This window comes from Equus asinus, chromosome 16 (assembly GCF_041296235.1).
Source record: "Equus asinus isolate D_3611 breed Donkey chromosome 16, EquAss-T2T_v2, whole genome shotgun sequence".
NCBI classification, from domain to species: Eukaryota; Metazoa; Chordata; class Mammalia; order Perissodactyla; family Equidae; genus Equus; species Equus asinus.
The window spans coordinates 2,246,718-2,271,719 of NC_091805.1; the positions used below are offsets into that span (position 1 = coordinate 2,246,718).

Sequence of the window (25,002 nt, forward strand, 5' to 3'; positions counted from 1 at the left end):
AGATTAGTCTAATTTTGACATGTTTCTTTTTTTTTGCTTTCAGTTTTTTTATTGTGGTAAAACATACATAACGTGAAATTTACCATCTTTATCGTTTTTAAGTGTACAGTTCTGTGGGATTAAATACGTTCGTAATGTTGTGTTCCATCACCACCTTTCATCTCTAGAACTCTTCATCTTGCAGAACTGAAACTCTGTACCCGTTAAAAAACGACTCTCCATTCATCCCTTTTCCCCAGCCCCTGGCAACTGCCATTCTGCTTTTTATGCCTTTATTTTGGCATATTTCTTTTAAGAACCTGTATTTTATATAACACATAATATACTGCCATATGGTTTGGGTTTCTTGTGAACTCCTTGAGGATAAGGATCATGCCATCTTTTGTTATATCATATCCTCATAGTTATAGTATGAGTGCTGAGTAAATATTATTTGAATTGATATCTTAATATTCTTTATCAAGTTCTCTGATAACTTTAAAATATATGATAATAATTATAAGTATCACCTTAGTTAACCTAAAAATGGTAAATTTTCCAATTCTTAAGGATGCGCCAGTTTCTGAAATTACTGACTTTATTTGATGTTTCCAAATTTCCACATATGCTTATACTTTCAATAATTATCGTCTATTTCCTTTTAATAATTTATTCCACTTACTGAGTGCCTACTATGTGTCAGGCATCATGCTAAGCTTTTTGGGAAATGTCTTTAATTTTCACAACAAACCTACAGAGTAGCTTCAGGTATCCCTATCTTATGAGTGTGAAAGCAGAATTTTAGAGAAATTTAATAATTTGTCCAAAGTCACACAGATATTAAATGGCAGAGCTGAAATTTAAACCACGATTATGTGTCACTTTAATACTGACATTCTTTCTAGTATACATCTTTGCTTGGTTTTGTGTGTATGAGTGTGTGTGTTGTGTGTGTGTATGTATATGTTTGTGTTTGTTAGAGAGAGGAAGAGAATGTGTATGAGAGTATGTGATTATCAGGCTTTTATTCATTTTTGGTTGACCTATTTTGATGAATTATTTATCAGCAATTTTCTGAAACCTTGTAAATAGCTTGTAATAATGACAGCTAACATTTATTGAGTACTTATAATATGCCAGGTAGTATTTTAAGTAATTTATATGTATTAACTTTGACACCTCACAACATTCTTGAAGGATGAGTAGGAAGTTGATGCATAAAGAGGGAATGCATTTTAGGTAGATGGAATGGCATGATGAAAGCAATGTCAGTGAGGTACTAGAGTGTGTATTTAGGAAACAGATGTCCAGTGTAGCTATGGTGGGGGAGAATTCTGAAAAAGATCAAATTATGGAGGAGCATCTTGAATGCTACGCTCAAGAGTTAGGTCACTAATTGTTTACAGGTGCAGCAGAGTATGGGCTTTGGGCTCAGACATATGTGGGTTTGAATTTTGGCTCTTTTTGCTTGTTATTTGTTACTTTGGGCAAGTTATTTAACCTCCCTAAGTATTAATAATACCTATTTCTTAGGTATTTAGTGGTGTACCTGGTACATATTTGCATTCTAAATGATACTATTCATGATATAAGGAATTTGAGAAAAAGTTATTAGAATTCCTTTTAAGGATAGTATTAGATATTTTTTGGAAGAAGTACTTTGAACAGATCCTTGTAGTGGGCTCTTGGGGGTCCTCAACTCAAGAGATGAAAAATAGATGATATAGGAGATATGAATGAGCCAAACAGAAGACTTTTTTGTTTTAGACAAGGAGTGGGGATATAGGGAAGGAAAAAGGTGTGACGGTCGAGAGGGAGAGAGAAGAAAGAGCCAGAGGGTGATGACAAGCCACATATCTGTTGAGAGCTTTCCTTGTTAGATCCCCTGATGTTCAGTAAAGTCAGTTGAGCTCATGAAATGCTGATGTAGGAGGCGTTGTTTAGCAAAAGGGGATGACTGCTTGTCTGGTGCCTTCACTGTGAGCTTCTTTGCCGCAAACATCTTCACCACTTAACTAATTAGCCATGCGCAGTTTTACCATAAAAGATGACATAACTGGTTGATAGAACTGATTATTTCTATTGACTTGATGGAAAAGACAGTGATAAAACTTACTGGAAGTGTGAAATAAGAGAGTGTAAAGCCAGATTGCACACGAGAAAATAACATACCAGTTTGCAAATCTTTGGTGAGAAGAGTCATCTCTCCCACCTGTCAAAACCAAAAGTTTACCAAGCTATGGCACATACAAAAGAGGCAGCTAGTCTTCGAGAGCATTAATTATTGATATTTTAGCTAATTTAGATACAACAGCTTGTTCTCTAATGGTGTCTTTACCAAATTTATCATGCAATATTAGTAGTTGGAGGCAGGGGTCGACCCCGTGGCCGAGTGGTTAAATTCGTGCGCTCCGCTTCGGCAGCCCAGGATTTCACCAGTTTGGATCCTGGGTGCAGACATGGCACTGCTCGTCAAGCCATGCTGAGGCGGCATCCCACATGCCACAACTAGAAGGACCCACAACTGAAAATACACAACTATGTACCTGGGGCCTTTGGGAGAAAAAGGAAAAAAAGAAAATCTTTAAAAAAATATATAATTTGGAGGCAAAAGAAGAATCAAATTCCTTCTCTTACCTCCCACCACCTCCAAAAAACAAATGGTTATATGATTCCTGATGAGTATAAGTTTCTTGAAATTGGTGAAAATATTTGCTATTTGATAGTAGAGAACATGATAAGGACAGAATTTGGCAGAGAATCTGGCCTAGATTTGGTGAAATATAACAATTGGACATGTGATGGAACATTTAACTGCAGTCCAGATATGTACTACATGTTTCATTATGTCTTTTTAATGTCCCTCTTTTATTTTTTATTTTATCTGTTACAGCAAACTTGCCTCACGGCCAATTAGTTATGTCGCAAAAATATCTGTGGCAAAGATGTCTACAGCAAAGATGCTTATGGTGTAGGTACCTAGAATCATGAATTTGGCATCTGAAATGAAAAAGACAACTCACATCATTGCAGAGCTATAAGCAGGGAGGACCGTGAGAGCTTAAGCTGTAGAGAATTAGCAGAACCCAGGGCTAGCTTTGGACTTCTTCACATCACAGAATTTTTGGTTCAAGCAAGTTTTCTAAGTTTTCAGAGAGATAAGAAGCGAGGTACCTAGCTGGCTTCTCAACTACAATGATTATTATTATCCTAGATTTTTGAGTGCAAAATGCCAAATTTCATTTAATTATTTTCAGTGATCATTGTATTGAGAACATGCTGGTTAGGACATTGATTGTGTCCAGAAGGAGCACATGATAATCATAACTAAATATATGCTTTAGAAAAATAACTGATAGCAGAGTGGAAGAATGATTGGAAGTCCATTAGCGGGCAAGATACGATGACTCTGATAGAGGGCAGTGGCAATGGAAAGGAGAGGATGGATTTGAGATGTTTTTAAGGTAAAATGAACACCATCTGACAAATGATTGGATTGGGGGTCATGAGAGACAGAGAGGAGGTAACAGTGTGAAGAGTACTATCTTGGATGATAGGCAGTGTCAGTAACCAAATGTGGTGTGCTACAGGAAGCATGGGTTTTTGCGGGGGGACATGTAGTGGTGGAAGTAGGCTGTTGAGAAATGAACAGTCTGAATGAAGTAGGCTGTTTAGAATTGATTTGTTAGTTATTTTCAAAGAGGTGGCATTTGAGGCCAATGGGTAAGGTCACACCGATGGAAAGTATAGGTGGGGAATGTCCATCTTTCAGGATATACTGAAGAAGAATCAGTGAATGAAACTGAGAAGGGATAGGCAATATATAGGACAAAACCCACGATAGCGTATTGTTGTAAAGACCAGAGATTTTCGGAAGAAAGGGTTGGATGAAGTGCCTAATGCCCAGAAGAGGTTGAGCAGGAAATTGCCTGAGTAGAGGCTGTAGGATTTTTCAGTGACAAGTTGCTGACAACTTTTGGAGGGCAGTTACACGAGGGGGGTAAGAATAGAAAAGTAAAAGCATAAAATTAATAGCAGCTAACTACATTTGCTGAGGGTAGATCTATGTTATGCATCAAAGCCAGACTGTATTGTTTTAATGAATTATTGGTTATGATGTTGGGGTAGAGAAGAACTTCTTATATAAAAAACATAAACACACAGCCCATACAGGAGAACATTGACCAAATAAAAACTAAGGATATCTACATGACAGAAGACACCATGAAAAAAATTTAAAAGCAAGCCAGAGGGAACATTTTGTACATGTTCTCTCATTCTGTGTGTGTGTGTGTGTAGGTATATCTATCTGTGTGTGTTTACATGAAGATCTATTTATCTGTCCATCTGTCATTTCTGCATTTATATCTTAGACAAAAGATTAGTCTCCAAAATAATAAAGAACTACAAATTAATATGAAAAACGTGAACAACCAAGAAAAAATGAGTCACGAAAATGAACAGGTGCTTTTTAAATAGAAACCTGAATGGCCAGTGAAACATAAGAAAATACTCACCCTAAATTATTAGAGTGTAAATGAAAGGAGAGTGTAAATTAAAATGAAATACTATTTCTTAGTTATCAGATTTACAAAAATGTAAAGGTTTCATGATACCAAATGTTAGCAAGGATACGAAAAAATAGGAACTCAGATGCTGCTGATGGGCATTAAATTAATAAAACCTCTTCATGAGAAATTTGAGAGTACTTAGAAAAATTGAAAGTATACACAACTTAGGACCCAGCAATTCTGCTTGGAAGTGTTTACCCTAGAGAAGTTCTCTGTATGTGTGGAGAACATGTGTACAAGGGTGTTTATTGTAGCTTTGTTGAAATAACAAAAAATTGGAAACAATTTAAGTATTCACTAGTAGGGGATTAGATGCATAAGCTTTGCATTCACTCCACAAATGTTTATTGAGAGCCTGTTATGTGCCAGGCACTGAGGTTCCTGCTGAAAGCGTGACAGACATAAGCCTTACTCTCAGGGAGCTTACAGTCTGGCAGATGAGAGACATTAAACAAATAATGACAAAAATTACTAATCCCAATACAATATTTGTGATGAAGCGGAAGTACAGGCTGTTATAGAAGGAGACCAAATTAGAAAGATGCTACTGGATGCGAATAAGCAGAAAGTCCATTTCAAAATAGCTTAAACAATCTGGGGATTTATTGTCATATACAAACAGAAGTCCTGACACAGGGATGGCTCTAGGTTGGTTAATTAGTGCCTCTGTGACGTCATGAAGGACTCATCTTCTGTCCGTCTTACCAGTCTGCTGGTCTCAGCTTATTGGCCTTGTCTTCACCCGCCTCTTCTTAGAGAAGCCAGTGTCTGTCTCAGGACCGAGAGGGGATAGGACAGATGGGGCAGAACCCACTGGAAGAAGGACTTTTTCTCCTTTATATTATTTCTTTATTATGAATATTGAATTCTTATTATTTTAATAATTTTATATTTAGATCTTTAAATTTGTTTTTTAAGATTTTATTTTTCCTTTTTCCCCCAAGTTTCCCGGTACGTAGTTGTGGGTCCTTCTAGTTGTGGCATGTGGGATGCCACCTCAGCATGGCTTGACGAGCAGTGCCATGTCTGCACCCAGGATTCGAACCTGCGAAACCCTGGGCCACTGAAGCGGTGCACGAACTCAACCACCCAGCCATGGGGCCGGCCCCTATGTCGTATATTTTACAAGTTTAAAAACTCCACTAACAAAAAAATATCCTTAATGCATTACTCCCTCCAAGTCCTACTCCCCTCTGTTCTTCTGAACAAATACCCCAATTCCCTCTGACTGCCTTGTTTACTGCGATTCCTCTTGCTTTCAAAATATATATTTGAATCTCTTTTCAAATGCATATTTGATCTTATTTATGCTTATTCCTCCTGTTTTCAAAATTATCCTTGATTCATTTAAATTTATGTGCTTTAAGTACAAGCACCTCCCTCCTTGTGGATACCAAAACAGTTTCTGGAAAGGTGTAAGAGGGTGGTTTGGGGTTACACACATTAGAAAAGAGAATCCATAAAATGGGTGGTAAGAATAGAAATGTGATATTCTTCTAGGTAATGGTTAATTTCCTTCATTCTGCATGCAGATATTTTTAGTAAACAGCAAATGTGATATTTCAAAAAATTCAAAAAAAATATATGACATAAAGATCTGCTGATTATGGGGACAATTTCCTTCATTATTTCCTCTTCCGTGGGTATACAAACCCATAATATGTAAAGATTTACGAATCCTATCATTATGGTATTACTGTGGTGAATTTGTAGTTCATAATGCTATCCTGAGGTTGTTACCCTGTCATGTCATGACTTTCTTTCCTCAGCAGAAATAGAATATTCTGTTCACCATATTTGAGAGATTTTAACGCTAATTTTTTCCTCTCCTTTTGTGTGTTGTTATGGACTCAGCTTTTTAGATTTACTGTCTATTGATTGATCGTCATCAGTAATCTCCTTTTGATACTCAGATTGTCTTAATTTGGCCAGTGAAAGGTCCTTTTAGATTGGTTTCTGTATCTTTCCACCAAACCGAATTAATTTTTGGAAACTTGGCAGTTTCTTCCATAACTAGGTATACCAGGTCCACTTTGTACTTTTCAGCTTCAGATTTGAAATCAGCCATTTCCCAATGAAGCCTTGTTTCTGTTGCAGAAAAATAGTGTTAGAGATTATAATCCGAGCACAAGGGTTCATCATGGGAATGACATTTCCCTGAAGCCATTTCAGTGGACAGAGCCAGAAGAGAGAGAATCTTTTTTTTTTTTGGAAGATTAGCCCTGAGCTAACGTCTGCTGCCAATCTTCCTCTTTTTGCTGAGGAAGACTGGCCCTGAGCTAACATCCATGCCCATCTTCTTCTACTTTATACGTGTGACCCCTGCCACAGCATGGCTTGCCAAGCGGTGCCATGTCCGCACCCGGGATCCAAACTGGTGAACCCTGGGCCTTCAAAGTGGAACATACAAACCTAACTGCTGCACTACTGGGCTGGCCCCTTGTTTTTTTCTTACAAAGTCATGAATTTATATTGGTATTTTCAGTCTAGTTCTAACTAGATTGTATTCCTACTTAAATTCTTGATTCTTTATCCTTTTTTCTATTAAATAGAAATTTTCCGGGGCCGGCCCCATGGCCAAGTGGTTAAGTTTGCATGTTCCACTTCAGTGGCCCAGGGTTTTGCCGGTTCAGATCCTGGGTGTGGACATGGCACCGCTCATCAGGCCGTGTTGAGGGGGCATCGCACATAGCACAGCCAGAAGGACCTACAACTAGAATATACAACTATGTACTGGGGGTTTGGGGAGAAGAAGAAAAAAAAGAAGATTGGCAACACATGTTAGCTCAGGTGCCAATCTTTAAAAAAAAAGAAAAGTAGAAATTTTCTAATAGTTCCTTTTGTTCTGCTAAGGATTTTAGCCAAGTTACTTTAGCTAGACTCCTCATCTCTCATTCTGTGTGGCATTTATCTGATGGATAGTTTTGCTCACTTGTTTCAATTCCCTTACAGTTTGAAAGTGTTGGTTTTCTGATATCTCACAGATCTAAATGCTTAGAAAGTGGTCACTTTCAACCACAATGGTTTTACCCCCCTCTGAGTCATCTATAATGAATTAATCCATAATGATAAATAAGTATAAGATTCTTAAACTTGATAGTCTGCCTGTTATTATTTATTTTTTAGTAATATTAGGACATGTTTTAAAAAATTAGATTATTTTAACTATGCTAAATCTGTGCTGAATTTGCAAGTTTTAAATTTATCTTGCTACCTTTCCTGAGCTACAAACTCTTTTTCTTATATTATGCAATTTTTCCTTCCCAGTGTAAGATACCATTCTTTGCATTGTTATGTCAAGGTTTATAGTATAAAAATCCAAATGGTCCTCCCAGTTAGTATTATCTTGACCAAATACCAAAATTAAATTTTTTTTACAGGGTATCTGTGAGAGAAGCAGGAAAGGGTTTTATCTTATTTGAAGTAAGCCTCATCTTTCTACACATACCGTGCCCGCATTTGGCTAGGATTTTTCTAGGTTTTCTCTTAGATGATTCAGGTCATGATGGGCCCAGAGGACATTAAGGAAAAACTGTAGTTTGAGGTTCTCTCTATTCATTTGTTTATTTTTTTTTTGAGGAAGATTAGCCCTGAGCTAACATCTGCCAATCCTGCTCTTTTTGCTGAGGAAGACTGGCCCTGAGCTAACATCCATGCCCATCTTCCTCCACTCTATATGTGGGACACCTACCACAGCCTGGCTTGCCAAACGGTGCCATGTCTGCACCTGGGATCTGAACTGGAATGTGTGAACTTAACTGCTGCACCACTGGGCCGGCCCCGAGGTTCTCTCTAGTATACCAGTTCTATCTTAGGGACCAAAGTGATTTAACATAAATTGAATAGAGAGAAGGCTCTCTCAGTCCTAATTTGGAGGCTGAGGAGCATCTATAGACAATCAGTACAGCCTAGGAACAAAAATAGTACCTGGAAAAAGAAAAAAAACTTTTTAAGAAGTAGAGAGGGTAGCACAGAGGCTAGAAAGTAATAAAGGCGTTCTCTGAACTGACACCAGCCCAGGGATGGAGCTTTGCCTAGGGGTCTCCTTGCAGGATGTAAGGAAGGGCATGAAAGTAACGTGTCAAGGGGTCATACTGTCTGTGCTCTTGTTCTCATGCTGTCTCTACTGTTTTCAGGGATCTGTGTGGCTACAGGTCTTGCCAAGGTTATACCCAAATGTTGTGGAAATAGGGCCCGAGAATTTGAAATTCTTTGAAATATGGGTTTTGCCTCTTACTAAAAAATATCATATGGGAAGAAATGAGGAGTTATTTAGAAGTGTGTTACTTAATTTCCAAAAATTTGGACGTTTTCTAGATCTTGTTCTATTGATTATTATTATTAATTTTTTGGTGAGGAAGATTGTCCCTGTGCTTATCTTCCTTTTTTTGCTTGAGGAAGAGTGCCCTGTGCTAACATCTGTGCTTATCTTCCTCTGTTTTGTATGTGGGACGCCTCCACAGCATAGCTTGATGAGCTGTGTGTAGGTCTGTGCCTGGGATCTCCCTTTTCAGTGACAGGAAGGTGGGTTGGCCCTGTTCCCCCAGAATTTAGAAATAAGAGCAGGTGGAGTCACGCCTCCTCTTTCCTTCCTCCCCAGAGCCAGCTTGCAGGCCCTAGCACGTGAACCTCGGGCTGCTGAAGTGGAGCACATGAACTTAACCACTATGCCACCAGGCTGGGCCCCTGTTATTGATTTTTAATTTAATTCCATTGTGGTCACAGAAAAATACTTTTATGACTCTAGTCTCTTTGAAGTTATCAAGACTTGCTTTATGTTCTAAATATGGTATAACTTGGTAAATGTTCTCTGTGTGCTTGAAAAGAATATGTATTCTACTATTGCTGAATGTTTTATAAGGACGTTAAGTCAAGTTGGTTGATACTATGTTCAAATCTTCTCTGTTCTTGCTCTGTCCTACTTGTTCTACCAATTATTGTGAAGGGGATATTGAAATCTCTGACTATAATTGTGGGTTTGTCTATTTCTCCTTGCATTTCTATCAGTTTTTGCTTCATTGATTTTGAAGCTTTGTTATGGGGTACGTAAACATTTACAGTTGTTATAGTTTGTTAATGAATTGACCTTTTGTAATTATAAAACCATCTTGATTACTCATGATATTCTTTGGTCTGAAATCTGCTTTGTCTGATATTAAATAGCCGCTCCAGCTTTCTTTTGCTTAGGGTTACATGGTATATCTTTTTCCATTCTTTTACAGTTAATCTATTTGTGTCTTTATATTTGAAATCTGTTTCTTTTAGTAAGTAGATGGTTGAGTCTTGCTTTTTTATCTAATCCAATAATCTCTGCCTTTTAATTAAGTTGTTTAGACTATTCACATTTAGTATGATTATTGATATGGTTGGGTTTAACTCTGTCATCTCACTCTTTGCTTTCTGTTTGGTACATCTGTCCTTGGCTTCTTGTCTTTTTCTACCTTCTTTCAGATTGAATATTTTTTTGATTCTATTTTTTCTCTTTGTTGGCTTATTAGCAATAACTTTTTATTGTGTTATTTTAGTGGTAACTTTTAGGTTTTAGTATACATCTTTAACTTATTGCAGTCTACTTTCAAGTGATGTTATACCAATTCACATATAATATAAGAACTTTACTGTAGTGTACTTCACTTCTCCCCTCCTGATCTTTATGCTGTTGGTGTCACACATTTTACTTATTTGTATGTTATATACCCTATAATACATTGTTATTATTTGGGTAAACTGTCAAATATGCTTTTAAGAGATTTAAGTAATAAAGAAGTTATGTATTTGCTCATGTAGTTATCATTTCTAGTGTTTTTCATTACTTTGTGTGAATCCATATTTTCACCTGGTATTATTTTCCTTCTGTCTGAAGGAAGTGTATTGGTCATATATTCTTTCAGCTTTGGTGTTTCTGAAAGTCTTTATTTTGCTTTCATTATTTTTTAAATTTTTTTATTGAGTTCATAATAGTTTACATCAATGTGAGATTTCAGTTGTATATTATTTCTTGACTGTCACCACGTAAGTGCTCCCCTTCACTGCCTGTGCCCATTCCCTACCGCCCTTCCCCTGGTAACCACTGAACTTTGTCCATAGGTTTGTTCATATTCCAAATATGGGTGAAATCATCTGGTGTTCATCTTTCTCAATCTGGCTTATTTCGCTTATCATAATTCCCTCCAGGTCCTTCCATGTTGTTGCAAATGGGATGAATTTGTCTTTTTTTTATGGCTGAGTGGTATTACATTGTTTATATATACCACATCTTCTTTATCCAATCATCACTCGATGGGCACTTGGATTGTTTCCGTGTCTTGGCTATTGTGAATAGTGCTGCAACAAACATAGCGGTGCATATGTTGCTTGGGATTGTTGATTTCAGATTGTTTGGTTAGATACCCCAGTAGTGGGATAGCTAGGTTGTATGGTAGTTCTATTTTTAGTTTTTTGAGGAATCTGCATACTCTTTTCCATAGTGGCTGCACCAGTTTGCGTTCCCACTAGCAGTCTATGAGGGTTCCCTTTTCTCCACACCTTCTCCAACATTTATTTTTAGTCTTAGTGATTATAGCCATTTTAACAGGCGTAAGCTGGTATCTTAGTGTAGTTTTGGTTTGCATTTCCCTCGTGATTAGTGATGTTGAACATCTTTTCATGTGTTTATCGGCCATCTGTATTTCTTCTTTGGAAAAATGTCTGGTCATCTCCTCTGCCCATTTTTTGATTGGGTTGTTTGTTTTTTTTTCTTCAGTTGTGTGAGTTCCTTATATATTATGGAGATTAGCTCCTTGTCAGATATATGATTTGCACATATTGTCTCCCAATTGGTGGATTGTCTCTTTGTTTTGATTCTAGTTTCTTTTGCTTTGCGGAAGCTCTTTAGTCTGATGAACTCGCACTTGTTTATTTTTTCTTTTGTTTCCCTTGTCTGAGAAGACATGGTATTCGAAAAGATCCTTGTTAGTTCGATGTCAAAGAGTGTACTACCTATATTATCTTCCAGGAGTGTTATGGTTTCAGGACTTATCTTCAAGTCTTTGATCCATTTTGAGTTTATTTTTGTGAATGGAATGAGATAATGGTCTACCTTCATTCTTTTGCATGTGGCTGTGCACTTTGCCCAAAACCATTTATTGAAGAGTAGGGATTTCCCTTTTTGTTGTATGTTGGAGGGGAGAAAGTCCTGGGCAAATTCACTCTGCCATGATGGTGACGTTCCTCTAGCTTTCATTTTTGAAAGATATTTTTGCTGGGTATAGAATTCTAGGTTGAAGATGTTATTCTTTTGGTAGCTTTAAAGATGTTGCCCCACTATCTTCTTGCTTGTTTTGTTTTCAATGAGAAATCTGATGTCATGCTTATCTTTTTTGGTATATAATGTTTTTTTTCCCTTGACTGCTTTTAAGATTTTTTTCTTTATTGCTAGTTTGGAACAATTTGATTATGATGTTCATTGATGTAGTTTTCTTCGTGTTTCTTGTGCTTGAGTTTTGTTGAGTTTTTTTGGACCTGTTGGTTGATAGTTTTCATAAAATTTAAATTTTTTTCAGCTATATTGTCTTCATATATTTTTTTTCTGTTTTCCTCTCTCTTCCCCTTCCTTCTCAGTCTTCCATTATACATATATTAGCATGGATGAAATTGTGCCACAGCTCACTGATGCTCTTTTATTTTTTAAAAATTCTTTCTCCTCTCTGTGTTTTATTTTGGATAGTTCCTATTGCTGTGTCCTCAAGTTCACCAATATTTCAGTCTTTTCCTCAGCAATGTCTAGTCTGCCATAAACCCCATTCAGTATATTTTTCATCTTGGACATTGTAGTTTATATATCTAGAAGTTCCCTTTTTTTTTTGTTTAATCTTCCTTGTTTCTACTTATCTATTTTAACATATGTAATATAGTTGTAATAACTGTTTTTTTTTTTTTTGAGGACGGTTAGCCCTAAGCTAACATCTGCTGCCAATCCTCCTCTTTTTTGCTGAGAAAGACTGGCCCTGAGCTAACATCTGTGCCCATCTTCCTCTGCTTTATATGTGGGACACCTACCATAGCATGGCTTGCCAAATGGTGCCATATCTGCACCTGGGATCCGAACCTGTGAACGCCAGGCCACCGAAGTGGAACATGTGCACTTAACCACTGCACCACTGGGCTGGCCCCTAAAATAACTATTTTAATGTCCTTGTTTGCTAATTCTAGCATTTGTGTTATTTCTGGGTCAGTTTTTATTGATTGAATGTTCTCATTTTGGCTTGTGTTTTCCTGCCTCTTTGCATGCTTAGTAACCCTTGATTGATTGCCAGATATTGTGTTATTTACCTGACTGAGTACTGGATATTTTTGTATTCCTACAAGTATTATGTTGTGTGAATATGCCACGCTTTATTTATCCATTTTACTCTTAGTGTGCATTTGGCAATTGTTAAGAGCCCTGCTGTGAATTTTCTAGACATGTGCTTTGGTAAATGAACATGTGTATGGATTTTCATTCAGAATGTATACCTGGGAATGTAATTGCTGGGTCATAGGGTATTGATATTTTCAACCTCAGTATATATACTACCAAATAGTTTTACAAAATAGTTGTGCCAATTTGTGTTCCTGCCAGGTGTGTATGAGAATTCCACTTACTCTCACCTCACCAATGCTTGATATTTCCCCCTTTTTATTAGAGCCACATTTTCATTTGCATTTCTTTGATAACTAATGAAATTGAGCATATTTTCATGAATACGTTTCTATTTGGATATGGCTTCTGTTAGATTATTGTTTTCTTATTGATTTCTAGTCTTTTTAAATTTGTATATATATTTTTTAATTGAGATTCATAATAGTTTGCATCATTGTGAAATTTCAGTTGTGCATTATTTCTTGTCTGTCACCACATAGGTGCTCCCCTTCATCCCCTGTGCCCACCCCCCACCCCAGTCCCCTGGTAACCCCTGAACTGTTTTCTTTGTCCCTGTGTTTGTTTATATTCTGCATATAAGTGAAATCATATGATGTTTGTCTTTCTCAGTCTGACTTATTTCACTTAGTATAATACCCACCAGGTCCATCCATGTTGTTGCACTAGGTTTTCTTTTTGTTTAAGATTGACACCTGAGCTAACAACTGTTGCCAGTTTTTCTTTTCTGCTTCTTTTCTCCCCAAATCCCCCAAGTACATAGTTGTATATTTCAGTTGTGGGTCCTCCTAGTTGTGGCATGTGGGACGCCGCCTCAGTGTGGCCTGATGAGCGGTGCCATGTCCATGCCCAGGATCCAAACCAGTGAAACCCTGGGCCACTGAAGCGGAGCGCGTGAACTCAACCACTTGGCTACGGGGCCAGCCCCATAGGTTTTCTTTATATATTCTAGATATTAATCCTTTTTTGGATATATCCATAGGAAATATCTTCTCCTACTCTTTTAGTTACTTTTTCACTCAATGTTCTTTTGAAGAACATGGTTTTTAACTTTAATATAGTGTGGTTAACATTTTTACCTCCTTAAATGGTTAGTGCTTTTGATGTTCTGTTGAATAGACCTTTCCTTACTTTAGGATGAGAAGATGTTCTTTCTGGGATTTGAAGCTATCGTTTCTTTCTTTTTTCCTCTGGTTGTTTTTAAGATCAACTCTTTGTCTTTGGTGTGGATTTCATTTTATTCTATTTGAAATTCATATCTTTCTTAAAATGTGAAAAATTTTCAGCCACTTTGAATTACAGCTGCTCCCCATTCTTCCTATTCTCTTCTGCATCTCTGATAAATCTTTCTGTCAGATTTTTCTTCATGTCTCTGAAATTCTTTGGTTTCTCATATTTGCTATTACTTTGTCTCTCTGTGGTGTGTTGTGAGTAATTTCTTTAGTGCTTGCTTCTGATTCCTTAATTATCTCCTGAGCTGTGTACAGTTTTCTGTTCAATCCTATATCAAGTTTCTGTTTTCAGTTGTTATGATTTTCATTTCTAGTAGTTCCATTTGGTTTTCTTTCATATGTGCCTAGTTAGTTTTAATAGTCTGTTTTCTGTTATTTGTCCAACTTTCAATACCCTTCTGTTTTTTCAACATATGTATATGGGATAACATATTTTACCCCATATCTGATAATTGCAATAGCTGTACTCTTTGAGGGTTTGTTTTGCAATTTGTTTTACTTCTGGTTATTTCTCATATTAGCTTGTTGGATTGTGAGTTTTGATTGTAATTGTCAGCCTTGACTAAGCCCTCAGTATTACTAACAGTTCTCTTCCATTTCCTTTATCAACTTTCTTTCTCATTCTTCAGAGTGGCTCTTTCAGACATTCCCATTCTTCGTAAAACTCTGATCTCAAACCTCTCTCAGCATAAGAAACAGAAGCAAAGCAAAACAAAATAGAAAAACCCTCCATTTATCTTACAGTCACCTGACAAATGTTTATTGCACATCTACTATGGACTGAACTCTGCCAGGTGCAGAAGATCCAGGATAAACACCTTCCTTCTTCTCTAGACTACTTGAAATCTGGGGGGGAGGCAGCGGTAGATAAAAGACATTGTAGATAGAATTAAGTAAGGTTTTGGAAAGGCAAGTCCGTCAAGAATGAAGTAGCAGGGGAAGTGTTATAGTAGAGTGTCAACAAGACACCAAAGTTCACTTAGTACTAGTGGTTTTCCAGTAATGTTTAGAGTAAATATTAAGGAGACTAGATCTTAAGAGGGTAAGAAATTAATCACTTTGTCAAGGTAGGAGATTAGGAACTGTATGTTTGGCAAGCCACAGGATAAGGTATGAGAGTTACTATTGTATCAAATTTCAAACAAGTTTAAATGTCTCTAAAGTGGAAATTTTGGACATATTTGTAAGGCCATGTTCACTTTCCAGGCATTTTTATTTCTAATTAACTTCAGACTCTAATACTGGGAGAAATTCATTGATAATGGGGGCTTGGCATTGGTTCTTTTTATTATCATTGAAACTATATGATACAATTTAGCTGCATTAAGCAGAATGTTATAAAGTTTTGGATGATTGTGATTTTTTCAGAGTGAGCTTGAGGAAGGGTAGGTGAAGGAAGGATGAGGAATAAAAGCATGACAAGACTGCATTAACATCCTGCAGAAGAGCATTGGGAATCCGACTCCTAGGAACTGAGATCCACCACCCAAACCAGCCCACGTTTATTAGATCTGCTTGTGCTAGGCACAGTGCTGCATGCAGAGGGTGTGAAGATGACTAAGATGTCCTCTCTGGGAGTAAACAAGGAATGTTAGTTCATTTTGAGCACTAGTGGTTCGTAAATTACTGGGCAAACCGTGACCGTAGTTTTCACATAGAAATTCTATTAGAGATGATCAATTTGGAAAAGTCTTTAAAAATGATATATGTGGGTGGCAACACTTTTAAAAAAAATTATATTTCAACATGAAAGGATAACTATATATTTAAGAATTTTATATTCTTAGTCCCTAGCTGATGAGTTTTGATTTTGTAATTTGAGTGTAAGTATATTCATGACAATAAATACAATGTGCACATTTTACTTGGTTTTAAGAACTAGTTTATGTGATCATACACATTTTTATATATTGACAAATCATGATATTTTATTTGCAAATCTCATTTTAGAGAGCACTAATATCTATATCCTGTGCCAAATGAGGCAAAAAGAAAAGATATTTTCATATTATCCCCTCATAAAAGAGTTGATTATATTTGGAATATAGGATATTATAATTAACAACAGTATTCCTGATAATACCTTATATTAGTGGGTGTCTGAGTGTACAAAACATTTCAGCATTCGTTCTCACTTGATTTTCGTAACAACCTGATTAGGAAGAATAAGATTTATCTTCATTTAAGTTGAAAAATAGGATTAGAAAGATTGTGATATACTCCATATCTTATGAACAGTAATGGAGATATAATACCATCATTGACATTTCTTTGCATATATTTAGACTATGTTTATATTTTTATTTTGTAGATGAAAATAAACTGTTACCTGCAAGATCAGGATGTACAATAGAAGATCATATAATTGCAGGAAATGTAGAAGAATTTCGTAAAGATTTTACTTCAAGGATATGGCTGACCTACAGGGAAGAATTTCCTCAAATAGAAGGCTCCACTTTGACGACGGACTGTGGTTGGGGCTGTACGTTAAGAACTGGCCAGATGCTCTTGGCTCAAGGACTCATACTACACTTTCTTGGTAGAGGTAAATCAAATCTCTGTTTTCTGAGTTTTTTATTTATTTATTTTTTAGTTTGAACTCCAGCTTGCAAACTGCACAAAATTTTGTGAGGTTAATTTCTTGACTCTCTGATGACTTCTGAAGTTGTAGCTAATTTAGCATACTGCATCTTTATTGAACTGGGCCAAGTATGACTTATATGTAAATTTTCATGATGCCCCTTTCAAAAATACAAGTTAAACATACCTATTATTCTTGGCTACCACTATGAATTAAGTTATTTTTAGTAACCTTTGGATTTCTTTTCTTGTTGTCATTCTTTAGTTCTTTTTGAATGAACTCTCTGGATTATCTCTAGTTCAGTAGATCCTGGGCAGGTCAAAAGCAGTGACTTGAGAAGAGAATGTTTTTACATTATTTAAATCTTAAAAGATTTTTATGCTGTTTTCTTTTCTTTGTACATACCAATAATGCTTTAAAATTATTTTTATCTTTAGAAATATGATTATAATCAGTTAAATTGATTAGGCATATTCTTTTTTATGTTTTTTTTTAAAGATTTTATTTTTCCTTTTTCTCCCCAAAGCCCCCCCAACATAGTTGCATATTTTAGTTGTGGGTCCTTCTAGTTGTGGCATGTGGGATGCTGCCGTAGCATGGCTTGATGAGCAGTGCCATGTCCGTGCCCAGGATTTGAACTGGCGAAACCCTGGGTCGCCGAAGCAGAGTGCGCAGACTTAACCACTCGGCCACGGGGCTGGCCCCTGATTAGGCATATTCTTAATAAGGTCATCACGCTTAGTCTTTAAGACTCTCAAAAATATCATTGATACTTAACTTACGTGTATCTATTTTTTTCTAATGTGCCACCTTTCTTACCATTTCTGTTAGTCCATTTTTTATAATGTGTACATTTGGAGGAGGATTTTAGTTTACCATTTTAGGCTCTCGTGTCTGCTTATTACTAAGTGTTATCGTATTTTTTCAGTGTTAGACAATTTCCCTACAATGCAGGCCAGATATTTAGTAACTTTTCTGTAGGAATTATTGCTGAGATCATTTAGAGAGAATGTTTATTCAAGAGTGATGTGGATAATGCAAAGAAGAAGAACTTTTTGTCTTGTTATTTAAAACAGTGAAGTAGTGGATTATAGTTGATTTTGGGGGGGATCTTTGATCTCTAATGACTTCATTTGTTAACTTTTCATTTCCTAGAGAATTGATATTACTCCCTAAATAATGATTACATTATTCTAAAAGGATTGTATGAGGAAAAAAATATTTTGAAAAGAAATTTAAAACTTCCATGGTCAGACTTCTATTTTAACATGTAATCAAAACAAAGTTCACTTTCTGCAGTTATTCTCTCGTGAGTACGGTGAATGTTAGTGAACATGTTTATTGTGCCTTTGGCAGTCAAGACTGGATGTCTGATAAACAGTACTCGGAATGAAATACAAAAGTCTTTATTCCATCTCAGCATTGTTAAAGAAAAGAAAAGAAAGAAAAGCATATTCCAGAATTGTCGATTTGCACCTGAGTTTACTAATTTTTTCTCTTTTGTTTTCGTAATTTTTTTCTGATTATATGTAATATGTTACCATTTTAGAAATTTTAGAAACTACAGAAAAGTTCAGAGAATAATATTACCACTCATAAGTAAACATCATTGATATAATGGCATATTTTCTCTGCTTGTACCTTTATTTGTTTTTTTAAGCAGATTTATTAAGATACACTCTATGTAGCATAAATTCATTCATTTAAAGTGAACAATTCACTGGTTTTTAGTATATTTACAGAATTGTGTAACCATCACCATAATCTAATTTTAGGACATTTTCATCATCCTCAAAAGTAGTTACTCACAACACCTCCCCATATGCAACCATTAATCTTTCTGTCTCGATAAATTTACCTGTTTCTGAGTTTACTGTTTTAGTTTATTAACCAATATGACTTTAAATGCTATCTACTTATTTTAGTAGAATTGTTAACTATTTAAAAGATCTGAACACCTTGCTTTGGAACTACTATAGCTTGGACCTGGCCTGATGCTTTGAACATTGAAAATTCAGACTTTGAATCATGGACTTCCAACACTGTAAAAAAATTTACTGCATCATTTGAAGCATCACTTTCAGAGGAAAGAGAACTCAAAACCCCAACAATTTCTCTGAAGGAAACAATCGGGAGATATTCTGATGATCATGAAATGCGAAATGAGATTTATCACAGGAAAATCATCTCTTGGTTTGGTGATTCCCCCTTGGCCCTCTTTGGTTTACATCAACTAATAGAATATGGAAAGAAGTCTGGGAAAAAAGCTGGAGATTGGTACGGACCAGCTGTGGTTGCTCACATTTTAAGGTAAAATTGTTTTAAAATCTCATCTTTTGACCTGGGTCCTCAGGCTCTGAGATACTGACTTTTGCAGTGCGTATATGTAGTCGGAACTTTTAAAGTCTAACTGTATGAGAGTGTTCATAAGGAGATTTCGTTTGCTAATGGGGAAAAAACAAGACATATTGTGACTCTAGTTACATATAATTTATCTACTGACAAATTTTTCTTCTTTTGCTCATAGGTATAGATACCTATGGTCTCTTTCTAACCAGGTTTTCATTAGACTACCTTATTGAAATGTTCTAAAAACTAACAACTCTTTCAACCTTGGAATATGCATAACATTATAGTTTTTTTTTTAGTAGTGTAACCTGGGGGCTGTAATGTACTGATAGTGTAATGAAATGTCAAGAGCTAAAATTGATGTTTTCAGCATTTCTTTGCACACATCAGATTCCTGTGAATTGTGAATGTATGGGACTGTTAATATTATAATTATATCATAGTAAAGGTAAAGGGTCTGTGACATTCAGAGTAGTGAGGAAAAAGCCGAAAGTCCAATTTCACCTCAGCTTTTTATGTGCCATTTATTTGGATACTACTTAAGTTTAAAAAAATGCCATATTGTTGTGTGTCCCATTATCATTAATATGTCATCCAAGTGTAGTATGTTCTAGTAAATTTACTCCATTTAGAATCATACATAAATTTGAAATGATTACAGAGTTTTTGCATGTTAACAGGCTTTTAGAGACTAGATGCTTAGGCTTGAAAAAGTATTTTCAATTGTTATTAATGTTACTAATGTTATTAAATGATTGTTAATAATATCAAGTTGAGCTTGGTATGACTTTTATAAAAGTATAAGCAGCAAAGCATAGTTTCTGCTCTTCAAGATGTTATGTTCTCTACCCCAGGGATCAGAATACTTTTTCTGTAAAAGGCCTGATAGTAAATATTTTAGGTTTTGTAGGCCATATGAGGGCTCTATTGCCTTTTCTTTTTTTAACAACCCTTGAAACCTGTAGAAATCATTCTTAGCTCGCAGGCTGTACAAAAACAGGCCACAGGTTGTGTTTGGCTTGTGGGCCATAGTTTGCTGGTCTCTCTCCTATACTCACACATACAAATATGCATGAAAAGGTATGTTAAGTTAAAAAATTAAAAAGACACAGTTGAATAAAAATATATATCCACAATTTGTATAATTTCTTTTTCGGATATTGTTGTGGTGATTTTTTTCATATCATGTGCACCATTCTACTCACTTAGAAATATTTTTCAATTTGCAGTTTTACCTATAGAATTCTAAGACTTGAAATTAGGAAATTCATTTGTTCAGGTCGTATAGGTTTTTGAATGAAGGAAAAAAAGTCATGCTGTTGTTTAAAGAAGAGAAGAAAACTTTCATAGGTGTGCCAGAGGACAACCGTCTAGTCCTTCACTGCTGGTCAGTAATGTAAAGTTGATATGAAGCAAACCCTGAGGCGCATTGTCCTACCACTGGCTAGAAAACATGTAATGTTGCCAGATGAGTGGTTGAGAGAAATCCTTTTTTGCGGGGTGGGGTTATTCCCCAAGAATTTTTTTTACGTATTTTGTAACTTATGTTTTAATGTTCTTTGAGTGATTTAGTGTAATATTTTACTTTGAAAAAATTGAGGTGATTTTTATACCATTCGGATGAGAGTTTTGAAAGCAGACACTATAGGTCAAATAGGAAAGTTCAGAAACTGATGGCTTTCTTTCCCCTAAATTAAGTCTTCAGTTATTGACTGGGAATGTTAGTTAGGATTTTAAAGAATGATGCTTGTTATTTTCTTAGAAAAGCAGTTGAAGAAGCAAGACACCCTGATTTACAAGGAATAACGATCTATGTTGCACAGGATTGTACAGGTGAGGAGTGTGTATACTTCTGTTATCTGTTTATTGGGTCAGACTTCTTTTTATTTAGATATAATTGACATATGACATTATATTAGTTCCAGGTATATAACATAATGATTTGATATTTATATGTATTGCAAAATGATCACCACAGTAAGTCTAGTTTACATCCATTACCACTCAGAGTTACAAATTTTGTTTTCTTGTGATAAGAACTTTTAAGATCTATTCTCTTAGCAACTTTCAAACATAGAGTACAGTATTACTAACTGTAGTCACCATGCTGGGCATCACATCCTCATGGTTTATTTTATAACTGGGAATTTGTATTTTTAATTCCTTTCATTCATTCCCTGCCACCCCTCCCACCTGCCCACCTGTGACAACCACCAGTCTGTTCTCTGTATGCATGAGCTTGGTTTTTTGCTTGCTTCTTATTTTAGATTCCACATATAAGTGAGATTATACAGTATTTCTCTTTCTCTCTCTGACTTATTCAACGTAGCATAATGCCCTCAAGGTCCATCCATGTTGTCACAAATGACAAGAGTTCATTCTTTGTTATGGCTGAGTAGCAGTCCATTGTGTATGTGTGTGTATAAATATGTATGCATTCTCTTCATCCATTTATCTATCAGTGGACATTTAGATTGCTTCCATGTCTTGGCTATTGTAAATAATGCTACAGTGAACACGGGGGTGCATATATCTTTTCGAGTTAGTCTTTTTGTTTTTTTCAGATATATACTCAGAATTGGAATTGCTGGATCATATGGTAGTTCTATTTTTAACTTTTTGAGGAACCTCCATGCTGTTTTCCGTAGTGGCTGCACTAATTTACATTCCCACCAGCAGTGCACAAGGGTTCCCTTATCTCTGCATCCTTACCAACTCTTGTTTTCTCTTGTCTTTTTGATAAGAGCCATTCTAACAGGTGTGAGGTGATAGCTCATTGTGGTTTTGATTTGCATTTCCCTGATGATTAGCGATGTTGAGCACCTTTTCATGTACCTGTTGGTCTTCTGTATGTCTTTTCTGGAAAAATGTATATCAAGATCTTCTGCTCATTTTTTAATCAGATTGTTCTTTTGCTATTGTGTTGTAGAAGTTCTTTATATATTTTTGATATTAACCCCTTATCAGGTAAATGATTTGTAAATATTTTCTCCTATTTTGTAGGTTTCCTTTTCGTTTTGTTGATGTGTAGAAGCTTTTTAGTTTGATTTAGTCCCACTTGTCTATTTTTGCTTTTATTGCCTTTGCAACAAGACTGATGTCAAGGAGCTTACTGCCTTTGTTTTCTTCTAGGAGTTTTGTGGTTTCAGGTCTTATGTTCAAATCTTTGATCCATTTTGAGTTAATTTTTGTGCATGGTATAAGATAGTGGTTCAGTTTTATTCTTTTACATGTGGCTGTCTAGTTTTCCCAGCACCATTTGTGGTCAGACTTTTTATATGTATTTAGCTTATCCCAATTATACTGTAAATGATTACGAAGGTAGAGACCTTGTTCTGCATATTTGTGTTCCTACATAGCACCCTACATGTAGTAGGCACTTATTAAATATTTCTTTTCTTTGAGGAAGATTAGCCCTGAGTTAACATCCACCCTCAATCCTCCTCTTTTTGCTGAGGAAGACTGGCCCTAGCTAACATCACTAGTACTTCTGTAAATCACCTGTTAATGATGCAGCTGTCATCCAGAATTTTGCTTTGTTTTAGTGTTTTTGGTCTTCTGTTTAATAACCAATATCTGTACTAATTTTGAAACTTTCTTGGGGTTAAAATAGAGACCTTAAATTTCCTAATAAAATAAAAAAGCCTTCAAAATAAGCCACCTCGTGTTGTTAAATTTATTTTTTACACAAATGTTATTAACAGGATAAAATATGTTAATGCTTTGGGAAAGTTAAATATACTTCATTCGTGTTTACTATAAGGATATGTACAAAATGCTTGAAGTTACCCTGATAACTGACTAGTGCTTGTAGTGTGGAAATGTGGTTACCAAATACACATGCTTTTTGTTTGTTAAGGTTCATTGGTTTTTAAAGAAAGGCTGATAGCCTTGATTACAGCCATATGAACATGAGAGTTGTAAACTTCCAAATGAATATATGAGTTTTGCAGGTACTATATTTGTTTTTCAGGTAGAAAGTCTTGCAAATAAAATTTGCTGTGTTACGAGTTCTAATTAAGCCAAAGAATGTGCTTAAACAATTAATCATTAAATAAATTTATGAATTTGCCTTTTGTGCCTTTATTCGTATCGGTCATTGCCTTTTGTGCTTTTATTCATACTGGTCAGGCTTGGTCTTTAAGTGATACATATTGTTAGTTAAAGAACACAGAGTTACTCATTATGTAAGTGGTGTGTGTAATTTGAAGTACATCTTAAAATTTTTAGCGTTGATGTTTAAGAATCCTAAAGGGAGAGTTTATGTTATGTAGTGTAGTGTATTTTGATGGATTGTGTGGTTAGGAATTAGGCGAAGCCAGATTCTATCAATAATTTTTTTCCCTCGGCCTTCATTAGTGTTTTTAAAGGCTTCACTTTCCATTTAGTTTCTCCTCCTCTCATTCTGTATTCTCTTCCTCTGTAATTGCATCATTTTCTGTGGCTTTAAGTAGTTAGGACTATGCACTATTCACTAGAACTTTTAAACTGCATTTCTAGTGCTACTGGTGCTCAGAGGAGGTAACTTGTATTTTCTGCTGCCCTCCAAATATTTCCACCTAGACGTTCTACAAACACTTCAGATCAGCTTGTTTAAAACTAAACGTACCATTCCCCCTATCCTTCTCCTTTCTTGCTTTCTGTTTTCTCTTTACCAATGGCATCATGTTCACGTGCATTCACTCACTCATTCTTGACTCTTCTCTCGTTGCTTATATCTAGCCTGTCAACCAAAGCTTACCAATTATGCTTAAAAAAATACTTCTGGAATCTGTTCTCTCTTCTCTGTTGTCATTGATTTGGATTAGACCTTTAGCTTAGACTTCAACTTGGTTTCCTTATCTTTCTTTTCTCTTTTTGATCCATCTGATCAAAGAAATTGATCATGTCTCTTAATTTAAAAACCTACGATTGACCATTGACTCTAGTCTTAAGTTACCTTAGCGTAGAAAGCACATAAAGTCCTTTACAATTTGTCCTGGCCTACATTTCTAGTATCGCCTCCCAACACTGTCTTTCATGCTGATGTGCCAAAGTACTATCAACCTTCAAGTCGTTCCTTGGACATACTTTTATTATCTTTTTTCCATGCCTTTTCTGTTGCCTTTGCTTAGAATGCCCCTTATTATTTTAATAACAACACTTCTTGGTAACTCTCATTCTTTAAGAACACACTCAAAGATTACACCTTTGGTGAAGCCTTTCAACTCCCATCAGGCAGAATTAGTTTATTTTTCTGTACTCTGTAACGTTTTGGACATACCTCTATTAAATATTGCACTTGTAATTCACTTGTAATATCACCTTGTGATTAGCTGCATCTCCCTGTAGATCACTGTTAACATGGCAGGGGTAAGGGAGGGTATCAGAATCATTTGTTTGGGAGTTACTGCTCTTGAGAGCCTTTGTGATGGAATTGGACTATTTCATAGCCCTTTCATATGTTGGAAGTGGAGGAAAAACACCAAAACGATAGAGCCAGACACTTTGAAATCAGGATCTTATTTGCTTTTATACCCATCTAGCATAGAAAACTTCAAAAAATAGCGGGCCCTGTTAAATGTGTTTTGAGTGAAGATGAACGGTAAGAGGCATTTGATAAAGAAGAATTTGTTGTATATGCCAGTGGAAATGTTACTACTGTGTCTTACTTGTGGCAGTATTTGTTTCTGAGGGAAGTAGAACTCTGAAGGTAAAGCTCATTTGATTGGAGTGAGTATTAGTTCAGAAAAGTCGAAGATAGGGGATTGTCATGTGTGCCCTGCCTCAGAAAAGTGAGAGAATTTAAAGTTTATAATTAGAAGCCATTACTGAATAGTTTGGAACAAGTAAGATGGTAGAATTGAAACATGCAAAGAAATGTTGTTGCATTTTTGTAGCTTTGGTTTAGAC

At 35.9% G+C, this 25,002-nt stretch overlaps 1 protein-coding gene across 35 annotated transcripts in view; it reads left to right on the forward strand.

Annotated features, from left to right (window-relative positions):
* Nucleotides 1-25,002, forward strand: part of ATG4C (autophagy related 4C cysteine peptidase) — a 155,855-nt gene that overhangs the window by 34,530 nt on the left and 96,323 nt on the right. For all 35 annotated transcript variants that reach the window (XM_070486431.1, XM_070486415.1, XM_044748913.2 and 32 more), the window contains 3 exons: nt 16,492-16,725; nt 18,741-19,071; nt 20,873-20,943. In XM_070486431.1, coding sequence (XP_070342532.1) covers nt 16,492-16,725; nt 18,741-19,071; nt 20,873-20,943 — 636 coding nt within the window. The remainder of the gene's footprint in view (nt 1-16,491; nt 16,726-18,740; nt 19,072-20,872; nt 20,944-25,002) is intronic.